Below are 23241 nucleotides of genomic sequence, written 5' to 3' on the forward strand. Positions count from 1 at the left end.
TTTTACCAACTAAGACTTTTTACTCATCTCATCCTCCCGCAGAGAGGCTTGTAAACTCTCTGTGTTGAACATTTTCCACCTGGTTAACTTTTATCAGTAACCACAGTGGCTGCTAAAACGGACCCAAATATAGCACGTTAAAAAGTACAAATGCAGCATAAAATAAAAGTAAATGATTCAATGATGAAGTTGAACTAAGAAAACATATTTTCAATAGTCTTCAATAAAAGCAACACCTCAACTAGATTGGGTGCAAATTGCCTCTTGCATCATTAACTTCCATCCCTGATCTAAACGCCAATGCCCCTTTTTCTTAAAAGATGTTATTAGAACATGATTGTCCTCTTGGATCAATACATTACTTCAAACAGATGCCATGTCAATGGAAAGTAAAATTTTACTTATATCGTAGATCAAACTTAGAGGACACGAAAGTGTCTCACAATCAAGAACATTTGACATTTCACTGTGCATTTTATGATTGTGTTGTGCACTTAAATAAGTAAGTACTACACCTCAAATAGCTGTAATGCCCCAATTAATTACCTGTCCAATCTTCCATTTGAATAATGGAACAGCACATCTAAAACAGATGCTACACCCCGATTCTCAGTCCGTTTTCCCCTTGAGTTGCCTGTTTGAATGAACATAAGAACATCTTACCATAAATAGACACTATACCACAAAAAAAGCGTGTTTATTTCTTTAGATGGATAAATAAACATATCACCTCAAATATACGACATGCTCCAATTAATAATGTCATGTCTTCGACTGAGCTAAATTAACATATCACCTGAGATAGATGCCTATTTTTCTCAAAAATTGGCCTCTCTTGCCATCCACTTGAATAAATTAATGGCACATGTCATGTGACCTGTTGAACCGTATTGTCTGCCTAAATAAATGTTGCACTTGAAACAGACACCTTTTCCCCAATTAATCGCTTCTTGGGTGGTCCACTTGAATAAATGAACATCACACCTCAAATAGCCATGTCCTCATCAATTACCATTTTAATAAATGAACAATGCATCTCAAATAATTAATCACTTGTCTTATAGTCCACCTAAATAAATATTAAATAGACATTTTTGCTCCAATTAATCAATCGCCTGTTATGTCAACCACTTGAACAAATGAACGCCACACCTCAAATAGACATGCTCCAATTAATCGCCTTTTGCATGGTCCTGTTCAATAACTAAACACCTCACCTTAAATAGACATCACAGCCCAATTAATTGCTCGCTCATTTCTTTACTTGGATAAATAAACAGCTCCTTAAATCAAAGTCCATAACTCAATTAATCACCGTTGGCAAAACTAAATACTATTGAATTCCGCAGAGAACGAGGTACCAAAGTAATTGAAAGTTTCACTGTGAATATGTTCAACAGAGTGGTGAAAATGACCCCTCCCATGTTTTATGTGTGTGCGTGTGTGTGCTTGTCTGCATACGTGTGTGCGTGTGTATGCGCGTGTGTACAGGCACACGCATGCTCGTGTGGAACAAGCACCGACTCTCCTGCACCCTCTTACATTGCTCTCAAGTTCCATGGGGTAAAAAAAGATGGAAAAGCACCTGCAGCCAAATCACTTCCGAATGATCCGAGCTTTTCTTTTCAAGTCTGCAGAATGGTGAAATGTCTTCAGCCGGGTGAGGAAGACGGAAGAAGAGGATGAGGAGGGCCCGACGCACACGCTGGAAATTGGACCGTCCTGGAAGACATACTGTGTCAAAATGGGGGACTATCCCAAGAAAATCTCACAGAAAGACATGAATGAAAAAGAAATGGAAAAGTTCCACAAACAATAGCTTTCATAGTTTAATTGCCAGTCCCGTGAACTATTTGAATAAATTAATGCCACACACCAAAAGATGCGTGCCTAAAATATTCACCTGTCTAATCTTATATATGAAAACATAAACAGTACAACAACTGCTGTATCTTATCATTGAATAAATGAATGGCGTACCTCCAGTTGGCAGATAAGCAGCACTCCTCATGGAGACACAGTGCCCCAATTATCTCTCATGTTGTCTATACATGGATTAAAAAAAAAATAATAATAAAATAAAAAACAAATACCCAGCATCAAAAACAGCTCTAATCTAATATTCAACTAAATGAATGACACACATCAAACAGACGCTACATCCCAAATACTTTTTGAGGTTGTCTACTAAGAATGGACCACCTCAAATGGACACCATGCCTCATTGGTCCACCTGCCCCAACTTTCACTTGAATTAATCAATGCCACACTTCCAGCGGACGCCATGCCGAAAATAATTACCCGTGCCATGTTATACTTGAATTAAAAGAAGGAGGTCACCTCTAGTAGATAAATCTCTGGTTTCTTCTACTTAAGTGACCAAATGCAGCACCTCAAACAGACATCTTGCTCTTTTTAATCGCATATCCTAGCTGTGATTAAATGAATGCAACGCCTTCAATAGACGCTGGACCCAAATAAATTACCGACTTGTTAATACAAATGCAACGCCTTACATAGATGCCATTCCTCAATTATTCACTAGTCACTTTGTAGGCTTTGCAAAATGCTGCACCTCAAATAGATGCCCAATTTGATCACCTGGCCCTTCTTCAGATGTGATGTGACGTATCTCAAATAGACAGCTGTGCCCCAATAAATCATCTGTCATGTTGCCGCCTTAGTAAATAAACGCAGCAACTCAAATAAACATCACGTTGTTGTTTTTGGAGATACAGTACGTGTTTCAATGAAAAGCAACACTATTATGCATACAATGATTAGTGCACACCCATTATATACACCGCTTCCTCAAACAATCCAACACACACACGCACACATAAACATGCAAAGCCATGTAACGTATTCCAGAGGAGCACCTCGCATTGTGGATAATTGCTGGGCCCATTGTGCTGCGCTTGAATGGGGCGGTTACCCAAGAAGCCTCATGTCCGAGTCCATGTACGTTTGCTTTGAAGGTGGCCCGCACAAAGAGCTAAAGCCCTGCCCGAACAAAGAGCTGGGCGACCTTGCTTCGCCCACAGACGTCTTTCATGGAGAAAAGCAACAGATAAAATGATCCTCTTCATTCCATGGGTGCCTTGTTATAGTAGAAACCACAGGATGTACAATGTCAAAATAGTTTAACACCTACACTTTAGAAGATGGAAAGCCTTTAGCCCGAGGACACTCTTACTGCAATACGGAACTTCCTTTTTGTTTTGAATACTGTAACAAACTTAACACTTACTTTCTGGAAGATATTTTTGTGAACACATTTTTGGGGGGTTGCAATGATCAGATGCTTGGCCATCTATTGTGTCGATTAGAGGAAATGAAAATCTGGATGTCACTTAATTTCAACGAAACGAAGACGGAAGTTATGGTGTTCAGTCCCAGTGGCCCTTCTACTTTCAACTCTGTTGACCTCGACCCCATGACATCTTATCTAAAGCCAACAGTCTCAAACTTGGGTTTTAAACTGGACAGTGATTTTAAATTGTTCGTCTTTCACCTTAGGCAGCGAGCTAAAGTGAAGCCCTTTCTTTCTCAGCAGCACTTAGAAACAGTTATCCAAGCCTTCGTTACATCTTGGCTAGATAGATAACTGTAATGCACTTTACTTTGGATTCAGCCAGTCCTCGCTCAAGTGCCTCCAACTGATGCAAAATGCTGATGCTCGTCTTTTTACTGGAGCTCAGACGACGGATTGCATAACCCCAATGTTGGCCTCTCTTCACTGGCTCACAGTGCACTTTAGAGTTCGCTTCAAGATACTTCTGTTCGTCTTAAAATCTTTATATGGCCTCGCCTCAGCGTACCTTTCCGATCTCCACCCCTAACGCACCTGCCCGCTGTCTCAGGTCTGTGGACCAAATGCTGCTGGAGGTGCCAAGGACAAAGCGCAGCCTCAGGTGCTTTTGTTTGTCGGTCCTTCCATATAGAATGATCTAACATTAAATGTTAGGCAAGCCTCCCCTCTGGCCACTTTTAAAACCCGTTTGAAGACACATTTTTATTCTTTAGCTTTCAACTCAACATGAGACTGTCGCTGTTCTGCTGTTCTTCTGGTATCTACTGTATATGGGTCTTAGTTTGTGTTCTAATTTCACGCTAATTTATATTACGCCATATGGAAATTGCTTTGTTACAGCTTCAGCTCTTGTTTAATGCGCTATATAAATAAAGTTAAAGGTGGATGTCTAGGTGGACTTGGTTTCTTGGGTTCGTTAGATTGAATTGTTTGCGTTTGTTTCGGTTTGGTTGTGTTGCTCGGGGGTTGGCTTCGTTAGGATGTGTTATGGTAAATTGGGTGGCATTGATTTGGGTTGGCTGGGTTAAATGGGATTGGGATGCGCCCGTGTAATTTGGCTACAATAAATTAGGTAATGTTGGTTTGTGATGATTTGATTGGGTTGTTTGTTGGTTGAGGAGTGTCTGATTGGGCCTCCTATTCCATTCATCCCGCTATGGATGAATACTACATGATATACAAGAACTGAAGGAGACAGGGGAACAAGTCCATTCCAGAATACAAAATGCACCATCTGTTTTCAAGTGGCGACTTACTTCATCTTGAGTGAACCAGGAAGTAGCCTGATAACTGAGGGGCCATTTACACCACGTCACAGCAGCTTCACTGCACTGCCAGAGCACATCATTAACAATTAATCGCCTCACTGACTTGCCGCTTGTTGTGATCCGACAGGTGCTCGGTGGCTCACAGCTGCACTGTGTGTAATCACCATGGGTGACGCCACACAACATACAGTAATACTGGGTTACTGTTGCTAATGGGAGGTGAGGCCTGCGAGGCTCTTTTGAAGCCCCGTGGACCACTGGCGGTCTTTACAGTTGCTTCGAATGAGATGAACTGAAAGCACAATGACAATATAAGGACAAGTTCTCCTTTGTTACAAAAAAAGAAGAAAAAAGATTTTCTGGCATTTTCAGATGGAATAAATCATTTTCACTCGACAGTTTTGGGATCAAACCGTCGAGCTCACAAAAACCTAAAAAAAAACTTTACAGGCATTTTGAAAGTGACAAATTCATATTTTTTTACTGCCATATATGTTCACCACTGTATGATGATCTCTAAATGAAACGAAAATTGCTCACCCCTTGATGAAAGGTGAGGAGGGGTTGAGTTGATGAAAAAAGTGTGGTGGAGTTTTTCCCCCTCGCTGTCATTATTCCGCCCGCATGTCGGCCTCCCTCTCTCACCCGCTCAACTGTTGGACAGCAGATGGAGACTGTGGCCCAGTTCTGTCTTTTGTCTCGGGTCCCCACGGAGAGACCTGGATGTGGCTTTCTTGGACAAGCACACGGCTCGCTCCACTCCTGTGAGGCCTCCTCTTTCTTTCTTTCTTTTCTCGTTAAGAGGCAAGCAGTGGAATGCAGATATTAGGAATATAAGGACTGAAATGAACACATGTTGAACCCAACCTCTCACTGGAAGCATCGAACGGTCACTTTGTAAAGCCTTTTTGTTTGTTAACAATGAAAATTTGCAGTATTTCTTTGCACGTTTGAAATATGTTTTAAAGCTACAGTAAGTTGAAACAATGGATTTTGTCTTTTGAAGAAGCGCGTCTCAGGTTTCCAGATTCGCGTGGCTGTTACTTTTCAAAATGTGAATAATGCATGCGTGTGTAACCTTCACCTGACCAGTGTTCCACCTGTTGTCTATTCTCCCCTCAACACCCCCCCCCCCTCTCCCAATTTGGGATAATGCATTAATACAATGCTTTAATGTTGACCCGAATTTAGCTTTTAGAGACACAAGTTCAGCACAGCATGCAATTCACTTTTGATTTAAGCGGGGGAAGTACGACAAAATTATAACAGTTTTGACTATTCCATTGGGGATATTCATTTTTACAATATACTGACAATTTAATTGTTCAAGGTAAAAGCAGGGAAAAAATTCAAAGTGAAGCTACAGTAAATGCTTTTCACCAGTGTCAAATAATGCATCTCCACTTTTTAAGGTTTTCTCATTTTCACTCAAGGAAAAACAAAAACAAATGTTGGGCAAGGTAATAGATTATATCCATTCACTGCATATTGTTCATCTCCTGTAAAATGCCCCAATAGAAAAGTTTTCTTTTCAATGTTATTTGCATAATACATAATTCCAAAACCGTCAAATTAAACACAAGCTTTAACTGATGGGATTCTTTTTAACCGAACTTTGACTTTTTTTTTTTTTTTTTTTAATCAAAAGAAAAAATGTGAAGCCCCATGCATTTTAGCTATCACTGTGTGTGTGTGTGTGTTTTTAAATTATATTTACTGTACTGGAAATACAATTTCTCAATAATAGAAAAATGCTCAGAAAATAAAAATACAGACTTTTCATCAATATTAATTATTAGTCCAATAAAAACAGGTGTCTCTAGTGATTGGGATTGGCTTTTTGAGGTATTTTTTTTTTTATCAGGAATTAAATAAAAAAAACATTCTCCTATCTCGTATGTAAGAGAGAATCAATAAAAACTTGGAAATGCAGTACATGCAGAAGGCGACAATTAGCAACAATCACAAATGTAACTACAAGAACGGCAGAACAAAGTAGTTGCATCTTTAAAGCGAAAAAAGGGATTTTGCAGCATAGCCGTGCAACTACCTCGTTTGCATTTAAAACAGACTTCAGTCATTTAATTATTAAATGAGTGAATGTTGATACTGACGTTTCTGTCCTGGGACTGAATGACATAGGCTACATTTGCACACTTTTCCAGCTAGTGCTCAATGTACATGCTAACACAGTATAATTGAATATTATACAACGCAACATCCACGCCACGCCTCTCATCGTCTGTTGTGTTTTGTGAAATGTGATAGGAGTCCGAAGCAAGCAGCATGTGATCATCCTAATACACTCCCTGCATATCATCAGTTAATAATTGAACAAGAGGAGGCCATGACAGGGGCGCTGTCTGTGGCATGATTGACTGTCGTTTCAGCCTGCATGAATAATTTCTGACTATTTTTGTTGTTGTTGTGGTTGTGTGTGTGTGTGTCACACACCGCAGAAACTTTGAGATGAGCTGTAGAGATGGAGTGGGGGGAAAAAGAAAGCGGGAGGGCTGGAGGAGGAGGCAGGGCAGGGCAGGGTTCGAGGCGCGTGCGTCCACGTGTTTGTTTGGTCTGAAAGAGCAAGACAACCCGCGTGTGAGTGCGCGCGTGCGTCCTCGGGGACGCCAGCGGTTACCAGCTGACAGCGTGCAAGCTCCCACTCCAGGGGCCACCCAACACCTCGGCGCATGCACAGACAAAAGCCGCCCGACGTGAATGCACGCTCCTCTGCGAGACTCATTTAACACGCGGGATGACCTGCACTACAACACCTCTGACAAAAAGAAAACAAATGAAGGAGAACAAACCAAAGTTCAACACGTTACTGCGTTAAAGCTTGGCGTTTTCCGACGCAGTTGTTAGAATTAAACACAATACGCGCACGTGAGCGCGTGCACATGCACAGCATATGGCGAGCGAGCGCGTGCAACGTTTGTTTACTATAAATGACCCGAGAGAGAAGATCAGATGTTGAATGTGCCGTTAAAACTAATGGAAATGAGAATGGAGATGCCCTTTGGCCTTTGGGACCGATGTAACAATCAACAGGGCCTCTGACAGAACAACTACTGTCACCGCAACACTCCTGACTCCACAATACAAGTGAATTCGATTAATGTATGAAACAATTAAGAAAACGCTGTAGTAAAACAACATCCTTGTTAAATAGATCGACTGTGGTGAACAACGGCATGTCAAACTTTTTTCGGCCTATAGACACATACACATTGTCTATGTTTATGATACAGCTGCAGCAAAGCTGAAAGGCAAAACTGGAGTAGAAAAAGCTTTGTTAAACATTTGTGACTGTACATAGACATTGTCATTTATTGTTATACACATGGCTATTGAAATAATTTATTATTATTATTATATTATTATTAAGTCAAAAAGGGAAAGTAAAACAATATAGCAAGGATTTCATGTAGGTAGTATATCAATCTTATTCTATATAATATGCTCATCAAACAGAGCATTGCTTTTGTAAGAAACACTGCAACTATAGGTTCATGGCGTTAAAAATCAGCAACACAATAAAACAAATGCAATATCTACATCTTAGTTTGGCTTGGGTTTAGTGCCAAAAAGATAATTCTTATAGGAATAAACTTAAATCCAAATCAGGTTAGTAAGTATATTACATGTTCATAATACAAAATAAAGAATGAAAAATATAACATGAATTTGGCATGCTATAAAATATTTTTCCATTGCCTGTGAAAGGCAAGTTGCAACTATATAGGTGATACATTTGGAGCCGTTACATTTTATTTTACAGACAACGATTATACCCTTTGTTTGATCCAATATGCAAAATGTTTTGTCACTGAAAGACACTTGGAGCAATGCCAGTAAAATTGTGTTTTTATCTTGAAAAAAAAGAAAAAAAAGGAAGACAAAATAAGCCAAGGCTGCATGTTAAAATTCGTTCATATCAAATACTCGTAAACTCTTATTGCATTGCCTTTCAAAGTCACATTGCAACTAAAGAATAGTTTGGACGTTTTTGTTAGTTTTTTAAAGTAAAAAAAAACTGCAACGATTAGATACATCAAGTCAAATAGACACTCATAAAACTCAAGACACATTTGCAACTTTGTGTTTGCAGCCAATTTGCTCTCCATTTATTTAATTTATTTGGGTCTTGCAAATGAAGACAAAATATAAAAAAGCCTAGATTTAAGAATAAATTTCAGGTTCTGAGTTTGAGATCTATGTTCATTGCAATTTACTGAAATTTTCAACACTGCAGAAAAAAACGCAACATGCAAATATAGGCACAAAACAAAGCGAAAATGCACCATTTGTAACAGCTATTTTCAGAGTTTGAATAAGGGCTACTGTAGTCCATCTGGTGTTAAAATATGCAGGTTGTTAACCTTGAATTATTTATACGTATACTACCTGCTAAAGTAATCATTGAATCGATCTGTAAATGACCATCAATTGTAAGATCATTGAAAACAAAGAATACATTTTTTTTTCGTTTACTCTTTATTTCCAAAATCAAATACAAACAGCGAATGGCAAAATGTTTAACTTTTCCCGAAAAGTTACCTACAAAACTATAACAAATCAAAACAATAAATATACATGTCAATTAATCTCATCCAGTGAAAACAAAAGACACACACACACACACACACATACAAAAAAAGAGCAAAGTATAAAAAAGAAGGCAGCAATGATGGCTACATTAAATAGGCTCTATGGGTAGAATTGGCAGTACTAAGCAAAATGTTTTTTTTTGTGGTGTGGAATAAAAATAATTTGTCAAGCCCCTGGCTCATATAGGCTACACATTATTACTATTTTAAAGTGCACATGGTGAACTTTTGAAGTTGCAAACAAAATACATTACACAAACATGATAACAATAAAAAAACTATTTAGTGAAAGACCGGACTGCTTATTTTTGGTTGAAGTGAAGTGGGGGATACGATGGCGATGAGACCTGGCAACTTCAAATTGGCATGAACCAAATTAATATGTCACAAAGAAATAATTGTTAAAAACGTTTGGGAACAATTTGGTTGACACTGCTGGGCTTGCGTGTTTTTCAAATATATTTTTGTGAGAGTATTTTAGAAAGAGACCGCGTGTAGCTCGTCCTCCTCCACCGCCATCTCATCCGAGTCACTAAAGTGGGAGCGTGGGGAGAACTCGCCGTCGCTGCGGGGCGAGTCCACGCGTCCACCCGGGCCCGCCGCCACGGGGGAGCCCGCCACTTCCTCCACCTGCAAGGCGGGAAACGAGACGTCGTCGAAAGCGGCGCGCAGCGACATGGCATCGATGTGCGCGGCCAGTTGGCCGTCGGAGGAGTTGGCTCTCGGCTGTGAGGGCGATGGCGGAGCCCCGCCATCAAAACCCACCGACAGGTCGCTTTTTGGCGGATTGGAACCGGACGAAGTCGACGCCGGGTCTTGTAGGAGCTCCGCCAAGGCGTTGATGTAAATCTGCGCCATCTGCAGCGTCTCGTACTTGGACAGTTTCTTGTCGTTGTCCAGCGCCGGAATGACGTTACGGAGCGCGTCGAAGGCGTGGTTCAGACCGTGCATGCGACGCCGTTCCCGGGCGTTGGCGGCGACTCGCCTCTGGCGCTGCACGCCGTTGGCGGGCTTGCTGGATGGGGCCCTCTGCCGGGCGGACGCGTCCTGCTCGACCCCGGCAACTACCAAGCCTTTCAGGCGGCACAGGTCTCGGACTTTGAGCGAGCTCTTGGACGCCTTTCGGTGGCTGGGAGGACTGGGGGGACTCGCGGAGCCCGGAGAGCCACTATCTGGAATAGCAGGAAGATATTTCTTATTCAATCGAGGGGTGTGACGTCAAATCAAGTATCTATGCGGCATTTGTGGATCGCTGGAAAGTATAGGAAATGTCACGCACAAGTAAATATAAAAAAGGCTGGCGACATCAATAAAAAGTACAATACTTTGTCTTTACACTTCTCCGAGTAACTTTCTAAACTTAGATGCGTTTTTCATTGTTGGTCATTAATCATACCTTAATTGAACTTTACCTTGTCTCTGCCCGTTTTATGGAACAAACTGAAGCACATTTATATTGCCACCGCAGTTTTTTGTGAGTGTACGAGCTTCAATTTACTTTTTCCTTTTCTAACTTCACAGTTGTTCTGGAAATTAACAGTAAGTTCACTTAAGCTCCACATTTTCAAATTTCCCAGTGTACACGAACGCACCATACAAACTTGGTCACCCTGGTCTAAACTAATTTTATGGAATGTACAAGTTTACTGGGTCTTGTTTTTCCCCCGTTCTCCCGAATGAAGACATTATTATTAATATGTATCTTGTTCTTACTATTCAGTTTTATAAATGTTAAGGAATGCACTGTTAGAATTTCAGTAAACTTGCCCAAGCTTTCCAAATTCCCCTAATTTCTGAATTGAATGTGTCCAAACTTTCTTATTGCATTTTTTGCCTGGAAGGCACTGTACAAAATTCATTTTCTGTCATCGCATTTTAATAACCAAGTTTAATGGAAAGCTTGTTCTAGATTTCAAACTCCCCAATTTTAGGGAATGTACCATAAGAAATTTTAACTCATTGCGTAACTTTTTTAGCTTCCCAATTTCAGCATTCAGGAACACACCAAAAGGATATCGTTTAAGGTTACAATATATATATATTTAAATTTCATTTCTTTACTTTACCGCCACATTTTATGACACATATCATAGAAACTATCTAAATGTAACTTTTCCAAGAATCCTAATTTCTAAGATATGAGGAAAACACTGAAATACATCTGTCTAGTTGACTGTTCCCCGAACCTTCACCTTACGAATTTCATTTAATCACAATTTGATGATTGCTCGTCGTATAAGTGTACCACTGACCTAAATTCTATACGTTTGCATGCGTATACAAGCAGAAGAATGTCTCACCGTGATAAGAACCCGTGCTGGAGCAGGGCGAATGTCCCAGGTAGTCCGCGGAAGAGTCGCGTGTGTCGCAGGTGCCGGAGGACTGCGCGGGAGCGAGCCAGTCGCGTGGGTCACTTTCATAGCTCGCCTCTTTGGCGCCTTGGCACCAGTCTGACACGCTTAAGACATCCATGTTTTCCCCCCCACGCCGCGCAAAAAACTCCAACAGGTAATGGTGGTGGGCTAAAACACTATACTGGGGACTGTTTGCCTTCCGCTCTGCGTGAGGAGGAGCGCGGGTCGCGTGTCTTTGGTGTTTGGAGAGGCGGCGTCCGTTTAAAAGGCGGCACGCGTCTCACAGCCCCCCCACCTCGCACAGGTCGCGTGTAGTCGACCAATGAGAAGACGCAAAAAAAAAGTAGTAGAAAAAGAAAGCCTCAAAAGAGAAGTTCAATAACCCCCCGCAAGTAAGACTGTTTATATAACATTACAGAAGTGGTACTTTTGCGAAGAAGGGGGGCCAACAGAACCTCCCACCGAGTAAACACGTGCAAGGTTTTAGGTGAGAAGCGAGCACCGTGCGTGTCACGTGCCTGGAAAAGGAGGCCGTCGGTCAACGACAAGCAGGAGTCAATTCCGACACCGTAGGCACACTCAGTTGCCGCCATACTCAACCGTTTGTAGTATATTTATGACCAAGTTTTTTAATGCAAATATTAATGCAATTATTAGCCCGTGTCCCCACTGGAGAACGATGACGCACGCAAATGTTCAGTGCGGTAAAACGTTTAGAGACACTATTCTTTTGCATGAAAAGGTGTCACCCAAACGTTTAGTTTAATACATTAATCAGTATCTGCTCATCACACTCATAATCAAAGTAAATGAACAGTTGTAACATATTGCGTTTTACCTGATCTTATTCATGCATGTATTATAAATGTGTTGGGCAAGATTAGTATAAGGTGTGCATTTTATTTCATGAAACCACGACTGTGGATGGATAAACAATGACTTCTCAGCCATGTTTTGTAGTTATGGTGAGAAAGTGAGGATTTGGACTCACAATGAACCGAACATTTACAAAATACTGATTCCTTTGCGTTAAGCAAAAAAAACAAAAACAAAAAAAAAACAACAACTGCATTTCATTTTGCATTAAGTTCAATTGTAAATTTCTCCTTTAAATGTGCAGTTAATATACTTCCAATTTACACACTAGGAACGTATCATAACCAGAGGGTTCCCTATGCTTGCAACTTAATATACTGATAAGCTTAAAAAAAATTAAAAACCTGAAAGGGATCGGAACTAAAAAGAGAGCATAACGAAGTACTGGAGGTCGACAATGATGTGTGAGTAAAATGATTACATTAAATATAAAAACAAAGCTGTGTGGGATGGGGTGAGGCAGGGGCCATACAATTGCTTCCTGGGGTTCTCCCTCTCTCTGTCCTCCCTTCCATCATCTCCAGTTTCACTTGGCTTTTGTCGCACTCCGTGACCCTTTTGATCCAAGCCTCGGAACGCCCCGTTGGGTGTATGAGTCTTCACGGGAGGCTTCAGAAACATGAGCTGGGCACCATAGAGACACACGTGAGTGCGTGTGTGTGTAAACCTGTAATATGCAAATCAATACGATCATCCCACTGAAGAAGTAAACTGTGTAAAAGAGCGATCAAAGCAGCAAACTTTAAAAGTACCGTGTGGCTAATGATACCGGGCACTAATAGTGGGCTATTTAGCCTAATTGCAGCACGCTCAATTAAGGATGTTGCATACAGGAGCTCACTGATTCCCAACCACTTTACCTTGACACAGTGCACTGTGAGAGATCATCAGTTATTTACTAAAAACAATGTAGCCATCTATGCTACCAATGCATAGTGACAGGTAGAACAATTAAATAGTCTTCCACTAGATGGAAGAAGCCACAATTAATCTGTGTATCCACCTGTTGCCATTTATACAACAAAATAATAGCTTTGTGTTCAATTAAACCATCACTAATTAAACTTGTGAACTCATTAATGATAAATTTCTGCTGTAGGTGCCCGATGTTTCATTGCCTATACTGTTTAGAAATATAGAAGAAATTATGATCCTAAAACACTTTGTTATACTAATTTTACAACACCTTAAAAATAAATGGCAACGACTCCTACCACGTCAACTAACAACCCAGGCTAAACTTAGCTCCCACACAAAATACAAATATCTTCGCTGAGCTGTATTCCTTCAAAATACTTCTTTGACACCAATTACTACTTTCATTCCAGATAGTGCTTTGGTGCCGTTTTGTGGCCTCAAAGGCATGAGAGAAATAGCACAGAAATACGTGAATGGATGAGCTTTTCCGCGCCTAAAAGCCAGGAGGTGAATTTGTGAAATCTAGAGGGATTCTTCCATATTTCAATTTACAGTGGAACCTCATTTTTGAACAGCTCTTGCTGATAGCTTCTTTACTTCAAAAAAGGCTACAACCTGACGCAGAAATTTCCCAGTGAACACAGCAGGCTGTTTTTTTCAAAATAAAGTATGCTTTCACTTATTTCTGTTGTTTTTTTGTGGTGTTTTTCTTGCGTAGAATATATCCCTTTGTTCAATAAAGGTAATTGGGAAACACTGCAGTAGCTGATAAATGTGTCTCAGTGAACTAAAAGGAAGGGGTACATTGCAGATATGTGTTGCAAAAATAATATGGGAATATCCTGCAAGTAGGCTTCCATCCATATATTTTTTATTCATGCATCCATCACAAGAGACGTCGGTCTGGCGCCGAGCGCTGGCCTCTCTCTCCAACTACAAGAGCCACCCCCCCTATCTAACGGGGGCGGGCCGGGCTCCTGAGGCTACCAACAGGTTGGATATTGTAGCCGGCTATTATTAAAGTGTCGCTGCCACAATGGAGACTCTATGTTCCATTGGTCATGCCCGTGGGGGGCGCCTCCTCTATAGGAGGGGATGAGAGAAGGGAATAAGGGGAGGGGTTGCTTCCATCATTCTAGTGCCGTGGAGAGGAGTCTGCGTGCTGCCGCTCCTCATGCTCGTCACCTGGGAGACCAGGACGTGACAGGCACGCGGCTGGAGTAAGGGGGGGGGGGGGAGGGGGGGGCGTTGGGGCACGAGAGGGACCTCAAGCCCGAACCGTGGTTCACCGTGGCCCGGCCAACAAGACACTGCATATGACTGCGACTGAACTAAGTCAGGGGAAATTTTGCCTTCCTTTAACGATATCCATACAAACAATACAATAATCAAGCATAATTAAGCAGCAAGCACTTTCCCCCTTTATAAATAATGCAAATTAATAATCAGTTCAATTTGCAAACTGTCACGAAAATAACACCTCTATTAACAGTCAATGCTATAATCAACACTTAAACATTCGTAAATGTGATACAAGTGAACAAACAAGTTGTTCATCATACTCCAAAACACAATAAATCTCAAATAACCACAAATCTCACCAGTGGTTGAAATACCATAAAATAGAATACATCATAAAAGTCTGATTTGAGTCGAGAAAACCAGCTCAACCACGGCCATCATAAAAACCATTTTTAAATGAATATGTAGCATTCTTTTTTGTCATACATGTGCAAGTATTTATAGTAAGAGCAAACAAATATGACTAAAATCAAGTAAAAACGACAGATCACATATTATGGAAGTATGCTTAATCAGCGAATAGTATCTGAGAGAAGCCATTCCAGGATTGAACGGTCACCATTGTTATACTTTATAAACTCTACAGCCGATGATTTTAACAACCTTTTAACATTCTCAAGTGTCATACATGTATATTAAAATAAGGTGACCTCCGTATGATCAAAGAAAATAATAAAAATGTAAAACTACTTACCATTTCAAGGGTTCAAATATTAACTTACCTTTCAGCAGCTATTAGTATGAACATGTCCCACTAGAATTTTAATGTTAAGTGACTATTCATTCCAGATTCCAATTCCAAATCTGTACAAGCAAACTAACCACCATACAATCAAATGATAACTACAGCACAAAGTAAAACTAGTCAACATTTGAAGGGTTGAAATACAATATGATAGATGAAGGCAAGTTTTGGTTAATATTAGTATGCATTTCCTCCATTGGATATGTAATGCAAAAATACTTTTCCCAGTCACTCCAGATTCAGAGTATTAACCAAATAAAACCTTGAACTACAGACAATAACCATCAAGCAGAATCAATAAAAAGTACTCACAATTCGAAGACTTGGAATGAAGCAGCAACGATGACCAGGTTGGTGTCCAATCTTCGCTATTTGCTCTCTGTCAGGTGTTTCCTATCACGTCCATTTATATACAACGCAATACAACTTTATTTATAGAGCGCATTTCACAACGGCTGGAGCGTAACAAAACGTATATATATATATATATTTTTTTTTTTTCCCCCCTGCAATCTTAAGAATCAGCTCGTCATGGGGAATTGCATGCCCTGAAAGCATGCTGTTGTAGTTTACTTTAGGATTTCATATACTTGACTTGGCTGACATCTGGTGGCGAATCCTCACCTAGCGCCAGCACTGAGCATGTTCAGGACATTGTGATATTGTATAGATAGATCCTCACTAGGGTCGATTTTGCAAAAAGAACATTAACCATCCCGCTGTAGAAAACCTGTTTATTAGACAAATTATACACAGAAAGCTTTGCCACCTGTAACAGAGGCCCCCGGTTTGTTCAGTTTTTGAATAATATGCAACACATACAACAAAATAGGCCTATCTTAAATACTGTACATCACATTTTCTTTTTTTTGTTGTAATTATTGTTTTTGGAAAATTATCAAGTAAAATGTGTAGTTCTATATGTAAGAGTAAAACCAAAAATGTCAACAGATAGCGGCAGGAGCAAGTTTGTGCATGCTTTCTTTTTAATGAATAACTTGCCAATTTTTATTTAGCCAGCAAAATAACAAAACAAAACAGAACAAAAAAAATAAAATCAAATGATCTGAGAATGACGTAAGCAAAATGGTTTGGATGTATGCGTTTATGCTGATCATGTAAGGCAGGGTTTCCCAAACTTAGCGTTGGGACCCAAAATGGGTCCCGGGTCAATAAACTGCTGAAAATCTATCAGTCAGGTTGAATTAAATTCATTCTGATGGCAATACATTTAAGTAAGTTCACGCAGAGAAATTTCCTTTGGGTCTTGAGTTGGAAATAGTTTGGGAAACGCTGTAGGAAGGGAAAAACAAACAAACAAACAACTCAACAAAATAGGTCATTATGTAGTTCCTTTTTTAACAAAAATAGCATTAACATGTAAAATATACATTTTCCATTAAGAATGTCTTTCATTTATACGAAATAATTTTTTTTATAAATGTCTGTGTCCTATTTTACCATTCAGGAGCCATACTGCAGCCTAACAATATAAGAAAGGAACACCTAAGAACGCTTGCATCTAAACACTGTGGCTTGGACCAAGTTCTCTATGCACAACATTTTAGTCCTTAAAGATAAACTGAAAAATTGCTCTAAACAACTATAACAATATCAATTATTACGTGTCAATGACACCCGGTTGGCTTCCAGTTGAACCAACACAATTGCAAATGCTCTTAATGAACTGCACCCCCCTTTCACCACTGAAATGCACCTTAATGGTTGTTGGAATTAATTGGCACTTTTAAAACAAGTTATAGAAACAGTACACTTAACGTGAAAAGAAAAGAAGATATTCAGAACTCATCTGCTCTTCAGTGTTATTATTTGCTAAGCTAGGACATTTGGGGTTTGGCTAGCAGTTGCAAGGGGGCGTACAGCGACTGAGTTGGCGTTTAAGGCCTGTTCTGAAAATCCTGTTGCAGTGGCCTCTCCTCAACACAAAACCCATTTTACAACTCAGTGCTGATAAGAAATGAATAATGGGCTCAAAACATGACTAGATCAGGGGTCTTCAATCCTGTTCCTGGAGGTCCACTGTCCTGCCTGTTTCCTATCTCTCCCTGCTGCAACAGATCAGATTCAAGTGATCCGATATCCAACAAGGTCTGCAGAAGCAGATCGGATCATTTGAATCAGATGTGTTGCAGCAGGGAGAGATGGAAAACAGGAACAGGATTGAAGACCCTTGCCCTCGAGGATGACACTTTAAGACAGCATTGAAAGTAAAGCCAAAAATGTAAACGTAAGATTTAAATGGAGCATTGAAGCAAAAAACAGAGACTACAGCACTCATTTAAGCAGTTCAAACAATTAGACAGCTTGGAACAATGTATTTTTTTTGTATTTCCTGACCAAAAACACATTCCACGTGTTAAAATATTTTTTTCTGAAAACAAATCTCATAAAAAGACATATAATAAGCATTGAAATCCTTTCTTTTATATATATTTTTTCTTTCCGCCCTATTACCTTTCCGAGGAGTCTGATTAAAAGGTGTCACTATGACTTGAAAAGCAGATAATACAGTACCATGTGAGGAAACATAAAATCAAACAAAAAGGTCAGCTCCACGTACAATCACTTACAGGTCTGTGGGCACTGGTGCAGCGCAGTGGGGTTCACGAAGCGTCTTCAATGTGCATCAAAGAATGGAGATGTTTGTTTTCGGGCCGACACACCAAAATGACGGACTTAGTTTTTGTACAGCGTCATTAAGATGCACTATTTGGGGGAGTTTAAAAGTTCACCAGCAAGCCATTTGCATTTGCTGGCCTGTTCGATCTTAGGCCCCGTTGATCCACTGTATTGTCGTCATCTGAAGAGATGACCGGGCATTTTAAACGCAAAAGGGAGAAACTTGAGCGTGGACTCTGGGATAAATCCTGTGTCCAAGTACTCTCGTAATACTCCATGGGATTGAGACATAGATCGTCAAGGTTCGTTGTTTTTCGGCTAGACCGCAACCAAGGTCTAGGCTAGCTGGAGTGCAGGAGAGCAATACAAGAGTTCTTAAGGGGCATTTTCAGACAGGCAGTCCTCATGTTTGGGAACAAAAATGATCACACACACACCCTCAAAAGAATTCCCCGAACAATCACAAGAATAACACCAATAAAGCAAAAATACCATTTCTTTGTTGACCCTGTCCCATTTGCACCGATAACGAATGTCCGAGCAGAACCCCACCTCCTCCCACCCCCTCATACAAAATGGAATCTTCCAAGCAGAAACTGAAAACATAAAAGTTACTATGTACAAAGATGTCTATGCGCCAGCTCCTTTTCTTAGCATTGTTTGCTTTATAAGCCCATCGGATCTTCCCACACCCCCTTTGCCTCTTCCGATCACCCCATCCCTAAACGAGCACTTAGATGGATGTACCTCTGTCTGGGTCGTTGCCATATCCAAAGTTAGGCCCTGGACCTGTGGGCTGGTAGGGGATGGAGGACATTGTTTTAATGGGGCTGCGGAAGAAGCCACCGTTGGGGGCCCTCTGCCTAAAAGGGCCGACCCCACCAGTCCGGTGGTCCTGGAGGACGCCGCCGGCGCCGGCGCTGCCGAAGCCAGCGGAGAAGCCAGCGGCGGCTTTGGCGGACAGGCTGCGGCTGAGGGTCTGGATCTGCTCGGGGATGAAGGTGGTGGTGGTGATGTGCGTGTTACGGAAGTCGCTTATCTGCTCGAGGGCTTGGCGGGCGGCGGGCAGCGCGTCCATGTCGAGGGGCGTCAGATCGACGGAAGAGGTGGAGAATTGCTTGTGGGGGCTTTCATCCTCTGTGCACAGGCTGTTAACCCGGCGGTGTAGGTGCTCCAGGTCGATCTCCTTATCGTCCTGCAGGTGGAGAGGGGGTGAAGGGAAGGAAGAGGATGGAAAACAGAAGGCCGTGACGGAACAAAGAAAGGTGTGAAGTATGTGAAATGTAAAGATTTTTTTAGATTTAAGGAACATTTCCAACAAATAGGAAACAAACAAAGGCAAGAGGGATTGAAAAAGGACAGTTTGATAAGGTGAAGTAAAGAAACAGTGAGAGGAAGTTAAAACAAGTTGGTTGTTGAAAAGGAGGAATCAGAAAAGAAGACAAGGGTGGGATGAGTTCCGGACGTCACCCATTTGGCAAATACAAATGGATAACAATCATTGCGACAGGAAAGCGGAGAAGAGGTGAGCAAATGAGCGCAAGTTGAGCCCAACATGATGAGGCATGATGAGTATCCAGATATGAAATTGCGATTTTTCGGTGTAGGAGAAACGTGATGCGATGAGGGTGTGAAGAAGAAGAGCAGGAAGGGAAAGATGGAGGGAGGGATAGCCGTGGTCAGGATACTGAGAGAGAGAGAGGAACATACAAACTCTTCTACAAAGTCTCTAAGGGAGTGCAGAATCTGGAATACTTAGTGAAAAACACATCGACGTTGTGCTGTGTGCTTTGTGATTTCAGCGTGAACACCAATGACATACAACTCTACATTTGCACTGGTTCAATTATTAAATGGAAAGAAATACTTAGAAATACTTAACGTTATACTTAACTACAAGGGCACTCAACACCAGAATCCGCACTGAGACCAACATCTCATTTTCATGGGAATTCCTTTCACTTTTACTTGTTATTATACTTCTATGACTTATTGATTGTTTTCTTCATATGACATACAGTGGAACCTCCAAAGTCAAACTCCCCAATTTGGGTACGACCTTGAAAGAATATGCCTCAAAATTATAATCACGCAAGGTCAGCAATTATTGCGAGATATGATTTTAGCGCATTTCAAGGATTAACTTGTTTGATCGTATCGTGTGTCATGATCACCGCAGCCTCAATATAGAACCTACTACCACATAGGAAAGTCGAATATTACTTTTAACAATCTAATGTAAATACACAATAGGAGGTTGAACCAAATAGTCCACAATTTGATTTCACTACTTTAAGTTTCATTCATGTAGTCGGCTTCCAGTCAGCCAATCTGCAGAGGACTTTTGACTCGCCGGTCTGCTGCTTGGGAGCAGCAAACTATTCGGCCATTAAGACAACACGGTCTTCATACATCTGTCGTACCAAATTAAGATGGTTGTGGATGAGAATAGTAGTTAGCCTTGCGAGGCTTTACAATTGAGATTGCCGATATCTTCAAATGTGCTTATTAGTGGGACCAGGGAACAGGTGGTGAAGACTGAGGGTAGTAAAACTTTACCATCCTCCACAAAATATTATGTCCAATAAAGTGTGGGGCAACAACTGTGCCATAACAAGCATTTTATTCATATAACAACACGTACCAATATCAGACACTTGTGTTGCTTTACGACATTTTTCGTAGCTACAGGTGCGTAAATATCTGACCATAAATTAAGCCGGTCTATCCTCAAACAACAATTAAAAAAAAAAATCATGTGACAGAAATAGTTAAACTGCGAAGTGCTTCTTTTTTTAATGGGAGACTGGCTAACTTTTTCAAACTTAGAAACCTGAACAACTTTAAAGTCAAGCAGCGCTAGGGAATTGTGTTCAACTTTGGGGGTTCCACTGTATCTTATTGCCTTTCGGTCAAATGTTGTATGTTATGACAATAATTAGCTTAATTACATTACACGCATAAAAACGAAAGCTTAAAAATGATTAAGTAAACCTATGTATCCAAGTTCACATGAAAAGAACTTAATCACAAGTCCTGAGAATGGTGACACTCAAGTGAGAGGTGTTTCATGCTGCTGCTGGACAGGCGCAGTTTGCAATGAATGAGGTGAGGCTGTTGTGAGGACGGGCTTGGGGGAACAAGGGCTGTAGAGGAACATTTTTATTTCTGTGAGCTAAGGCTCACAGAGGAAGGTGGCGGATCGTGTGGGGTGGGGTGTCACATTGTTTCAAGTGGTTATTACAGGCACCATGGAAATACTGCAAGGTAAAAGAAAAAAAAAACACAATGGAGGTTTTGAGGAAAGGACGACATATTACCGGGGGTTAAAACATATTTACTGACCGTGTCCTTCGGGTCAAAGGGTTTCTGGAAAGGGCTTGGGCCCTACCATTTGATGCTCGTGGACCAAGGGGACCACCAGTGGCACACCCCCTGTTGCCATCTAAGGAAGGAGCAGTTGGGGGAAGGGGAGGACGGGAGGGCACTAATGCTTTTCCTGCCACTATCATACACACACTGAACAATTCCAACAAGGGTTTGCAAAAGGAGTGTAAAGAGTTGGTACGATAACAAAATGAATGGACGTGAAAGAGAAAAGTCAATCACTATCTGCCGTCTGTGAAAGGGGACTTTGGGATAACAATGAGGGAAGACAGAAAGGGACTGCAGCAAGGACGAGTGAAAAGGTGTTGTGGAACGTTCTGAATGACCTGCTATAGTCATACTGCACCTACAGTACATAATCAACAGCTTTAAGTCACCTCTGACATCGATTCGAAAGCAAAGGCATAACTTTGGTGAATCAAGTATTATGTGCAAAAGTGTCGCAATGAACTTGAGTAAAAGCAACACTAGTTTTACTCTCGACAGAGAGACTGCCTCTTTTAAGGGCAAAAAAGGCCACATTACACACATGGAGGAAAATAATTGCACGTCTTAACAACATGGACTGATCATTTGCTTTGAACCAATTTTGCACCATTCAGCCATTCACGATGAGACTTTAAGCATTAGCAGCATGCTCTTACTTATATGTTTTACTGTATGTATAACCTTGGGGTGGGGGGTGCGGTGGTGAAGGTGGTCATTCGCATTTTGGGGGTGAGCTCGGAGGGGTTGTTGGGTTCGTAGGAGTGCTGCACGATAAGGGCGCAGGGAATGTCACAGCATGCTGGGGGCTGGTAACGGGTGGAGGCGGGGGCCGTGGCGTTGGAAGTGTTAGAGGTCTGGTTCTGGGTCAGAGCGCCCAGGGCCATGGGGTGCTCATTGGAGTTGTGAGGGCAGGGATCGGCAGCTTGCCTGGCAGATGGGCCATCTGCCTGCTTCTGGTGTGTCGTGGCATGCGTAGAGCAGGGCAAGTCATAGAGTAGAAGGATTTTGTAGAAATGCGTTTGTTTGCATGCAAGTTGGGTGAGGAGATTAAAGGCAAAATAACAAGTCAGACGACACGCAGCAGAGCGACGGGCAAAGACAAGGAGGGGATGAGCGACAGACGACATCAGGCAGATGGCAGGATGATAAGGTGGCAAAGAGAAGTCAATAGGAGAAAAACAGACAGGTGGGGGTGAGCGAGAAGAGAGACACGGCAGACAGTCAGCGCACGCAGCGAAGCAGCTCGACCTGTGTCGTGTCCTCAGAGAGACATTCACACAGTCGTTATATACCTGGAAAGGGGAGATGTTTAAATGGCATTTTGTATTGCTCTTTGTCTCTCTCCCCTCGCCCGCTACATCCCTCAACACAGAGTACTTATCTACAAAAACAAAACAAAAAAGAGAGAGCTTTGAGCCACATTGACACAGATCATTCCGAAGAGTTAGGATGAGCAGACAAGCAATTCCCAGGTCAAAATTAGTGACTTAAATAGGCCAAATGCGCATCAACGAGGAACACCCATTCTGCTCATGCTAAACCGACATGGATCGTATGAAATATCAGAAATGGTCATAACCATTGATGTTAAAATTATGCAGGAGCTCTGACAATGACATTTGACATTTAGATTTCAAAATAGAGTTACATATACAGAATATTTATTGACTCCAGTGCCAGAACTCCTTCATAATAATCTGTCAAACATTTAAAAGGCCCGAAAATTGAAAACAATTATTGCCTGGTCATGAATGAAATGGGTCCTACAAATAGAATCATGCCATTTCTGTCCACAAGTAATTTGGAGATAACACTGGGTTTCTGAATGTAATAATAATAA

At 41.2% G+C, this 23241-nt stretch overlaps 2 protein-coding genes across 7 annotated transcripts in view; both read right to left on the bottom strand.

Annotated features, from left to right (window-relative positions):
- Positions 1-9166: 9166 nt before the first annotated feature.
- On the bottom strand, positions 9167-18304 carry atoh1a (atonal bHLH transcription factor 1a). The gene is made up of 3 exons (XM_088305499.1): positions 18140-18304; positions 15699-15765; positions 9167-10363 (listed from the first exon to the last, which is right to left on the bottom strand). The coding sequence occupies exons 1-3, from the start codon at positions 18302-18304 to the stop codon at positions 9669-9671; spliced, it is 927 nt and encodes a 308-aa protein (XP_088161625.1). The 3' UTR covers positions 9167-9668.
- Positions 16107-23241, bottom strand: part of grid2 (glutamate receptor, ionotropic, delta 2) — a 444752-nt gene continuing 437617 nt past the window's right edge. Inside the window, exons 16-17 of one of the 6 annotated variants that reach the window (XM_088295459.1) lie at positions 22083-22354; positions 18971-19221 (exon numbers count right to left, since the gene is read on the bottom strand). In XM_088295459.1, the coding sequence (XP_088151585.1) occupies positions 19116-19221; positions 22083-22354 (378 nt within the window). In that variant the 3' untranslated portion in view covers positions 18971-19115. Of the gene's footprint in view, positions 19222-21371; positions 22355-22693; positions 22783-23241 lie in introns of those variants that run through there. The other 5 variants (XR_015843122.1, XR_015843125.1, XR_015843126.1 and 2 more) reach the window with 5 other exon arrangements.

Source organism: Idiotropiscis lumnitzeri, chromosome 1, assembly GCF_059441095.1.
Source record: "Idiotropiscis lumnitzeri isolate Australia: NSW breed Sydney's pygmy pipehorse chromosome 1, RoL_Ilum_1.0, whole genome shotgun sequence".
NCBI classification, from domain to species: Eukaryota; Metazoa; Chordata; class Actinopteri; order Syngnathiformes; family Syngnathidae; genus Idiotropiscis; species Idiotropiscis lumnitzeri.

Coding starts and splice junctions, on each gene's coding strand:
- atoh1a (XM_088305499.1), bottom strand. CDS start 18,304: ATGGAGTATTACGAGAGTACTTGGACACAGGATTTATCCCAGAGTCCA. Junction 15,766..18,139: donor CAAATGCAAATGGCTTGCTG/GTGAACTTTTAA, acceptor AACACCTGACAG/AGAGCAAATAGCGAAGATTG. Junction 10,364..15,698: donor TCATTCCAAGTCTTCGAATT/GTGAGTACTTTT, acceptor CTGCTATTCCAG/ATAGTGGCTCTCCGGGCTCC.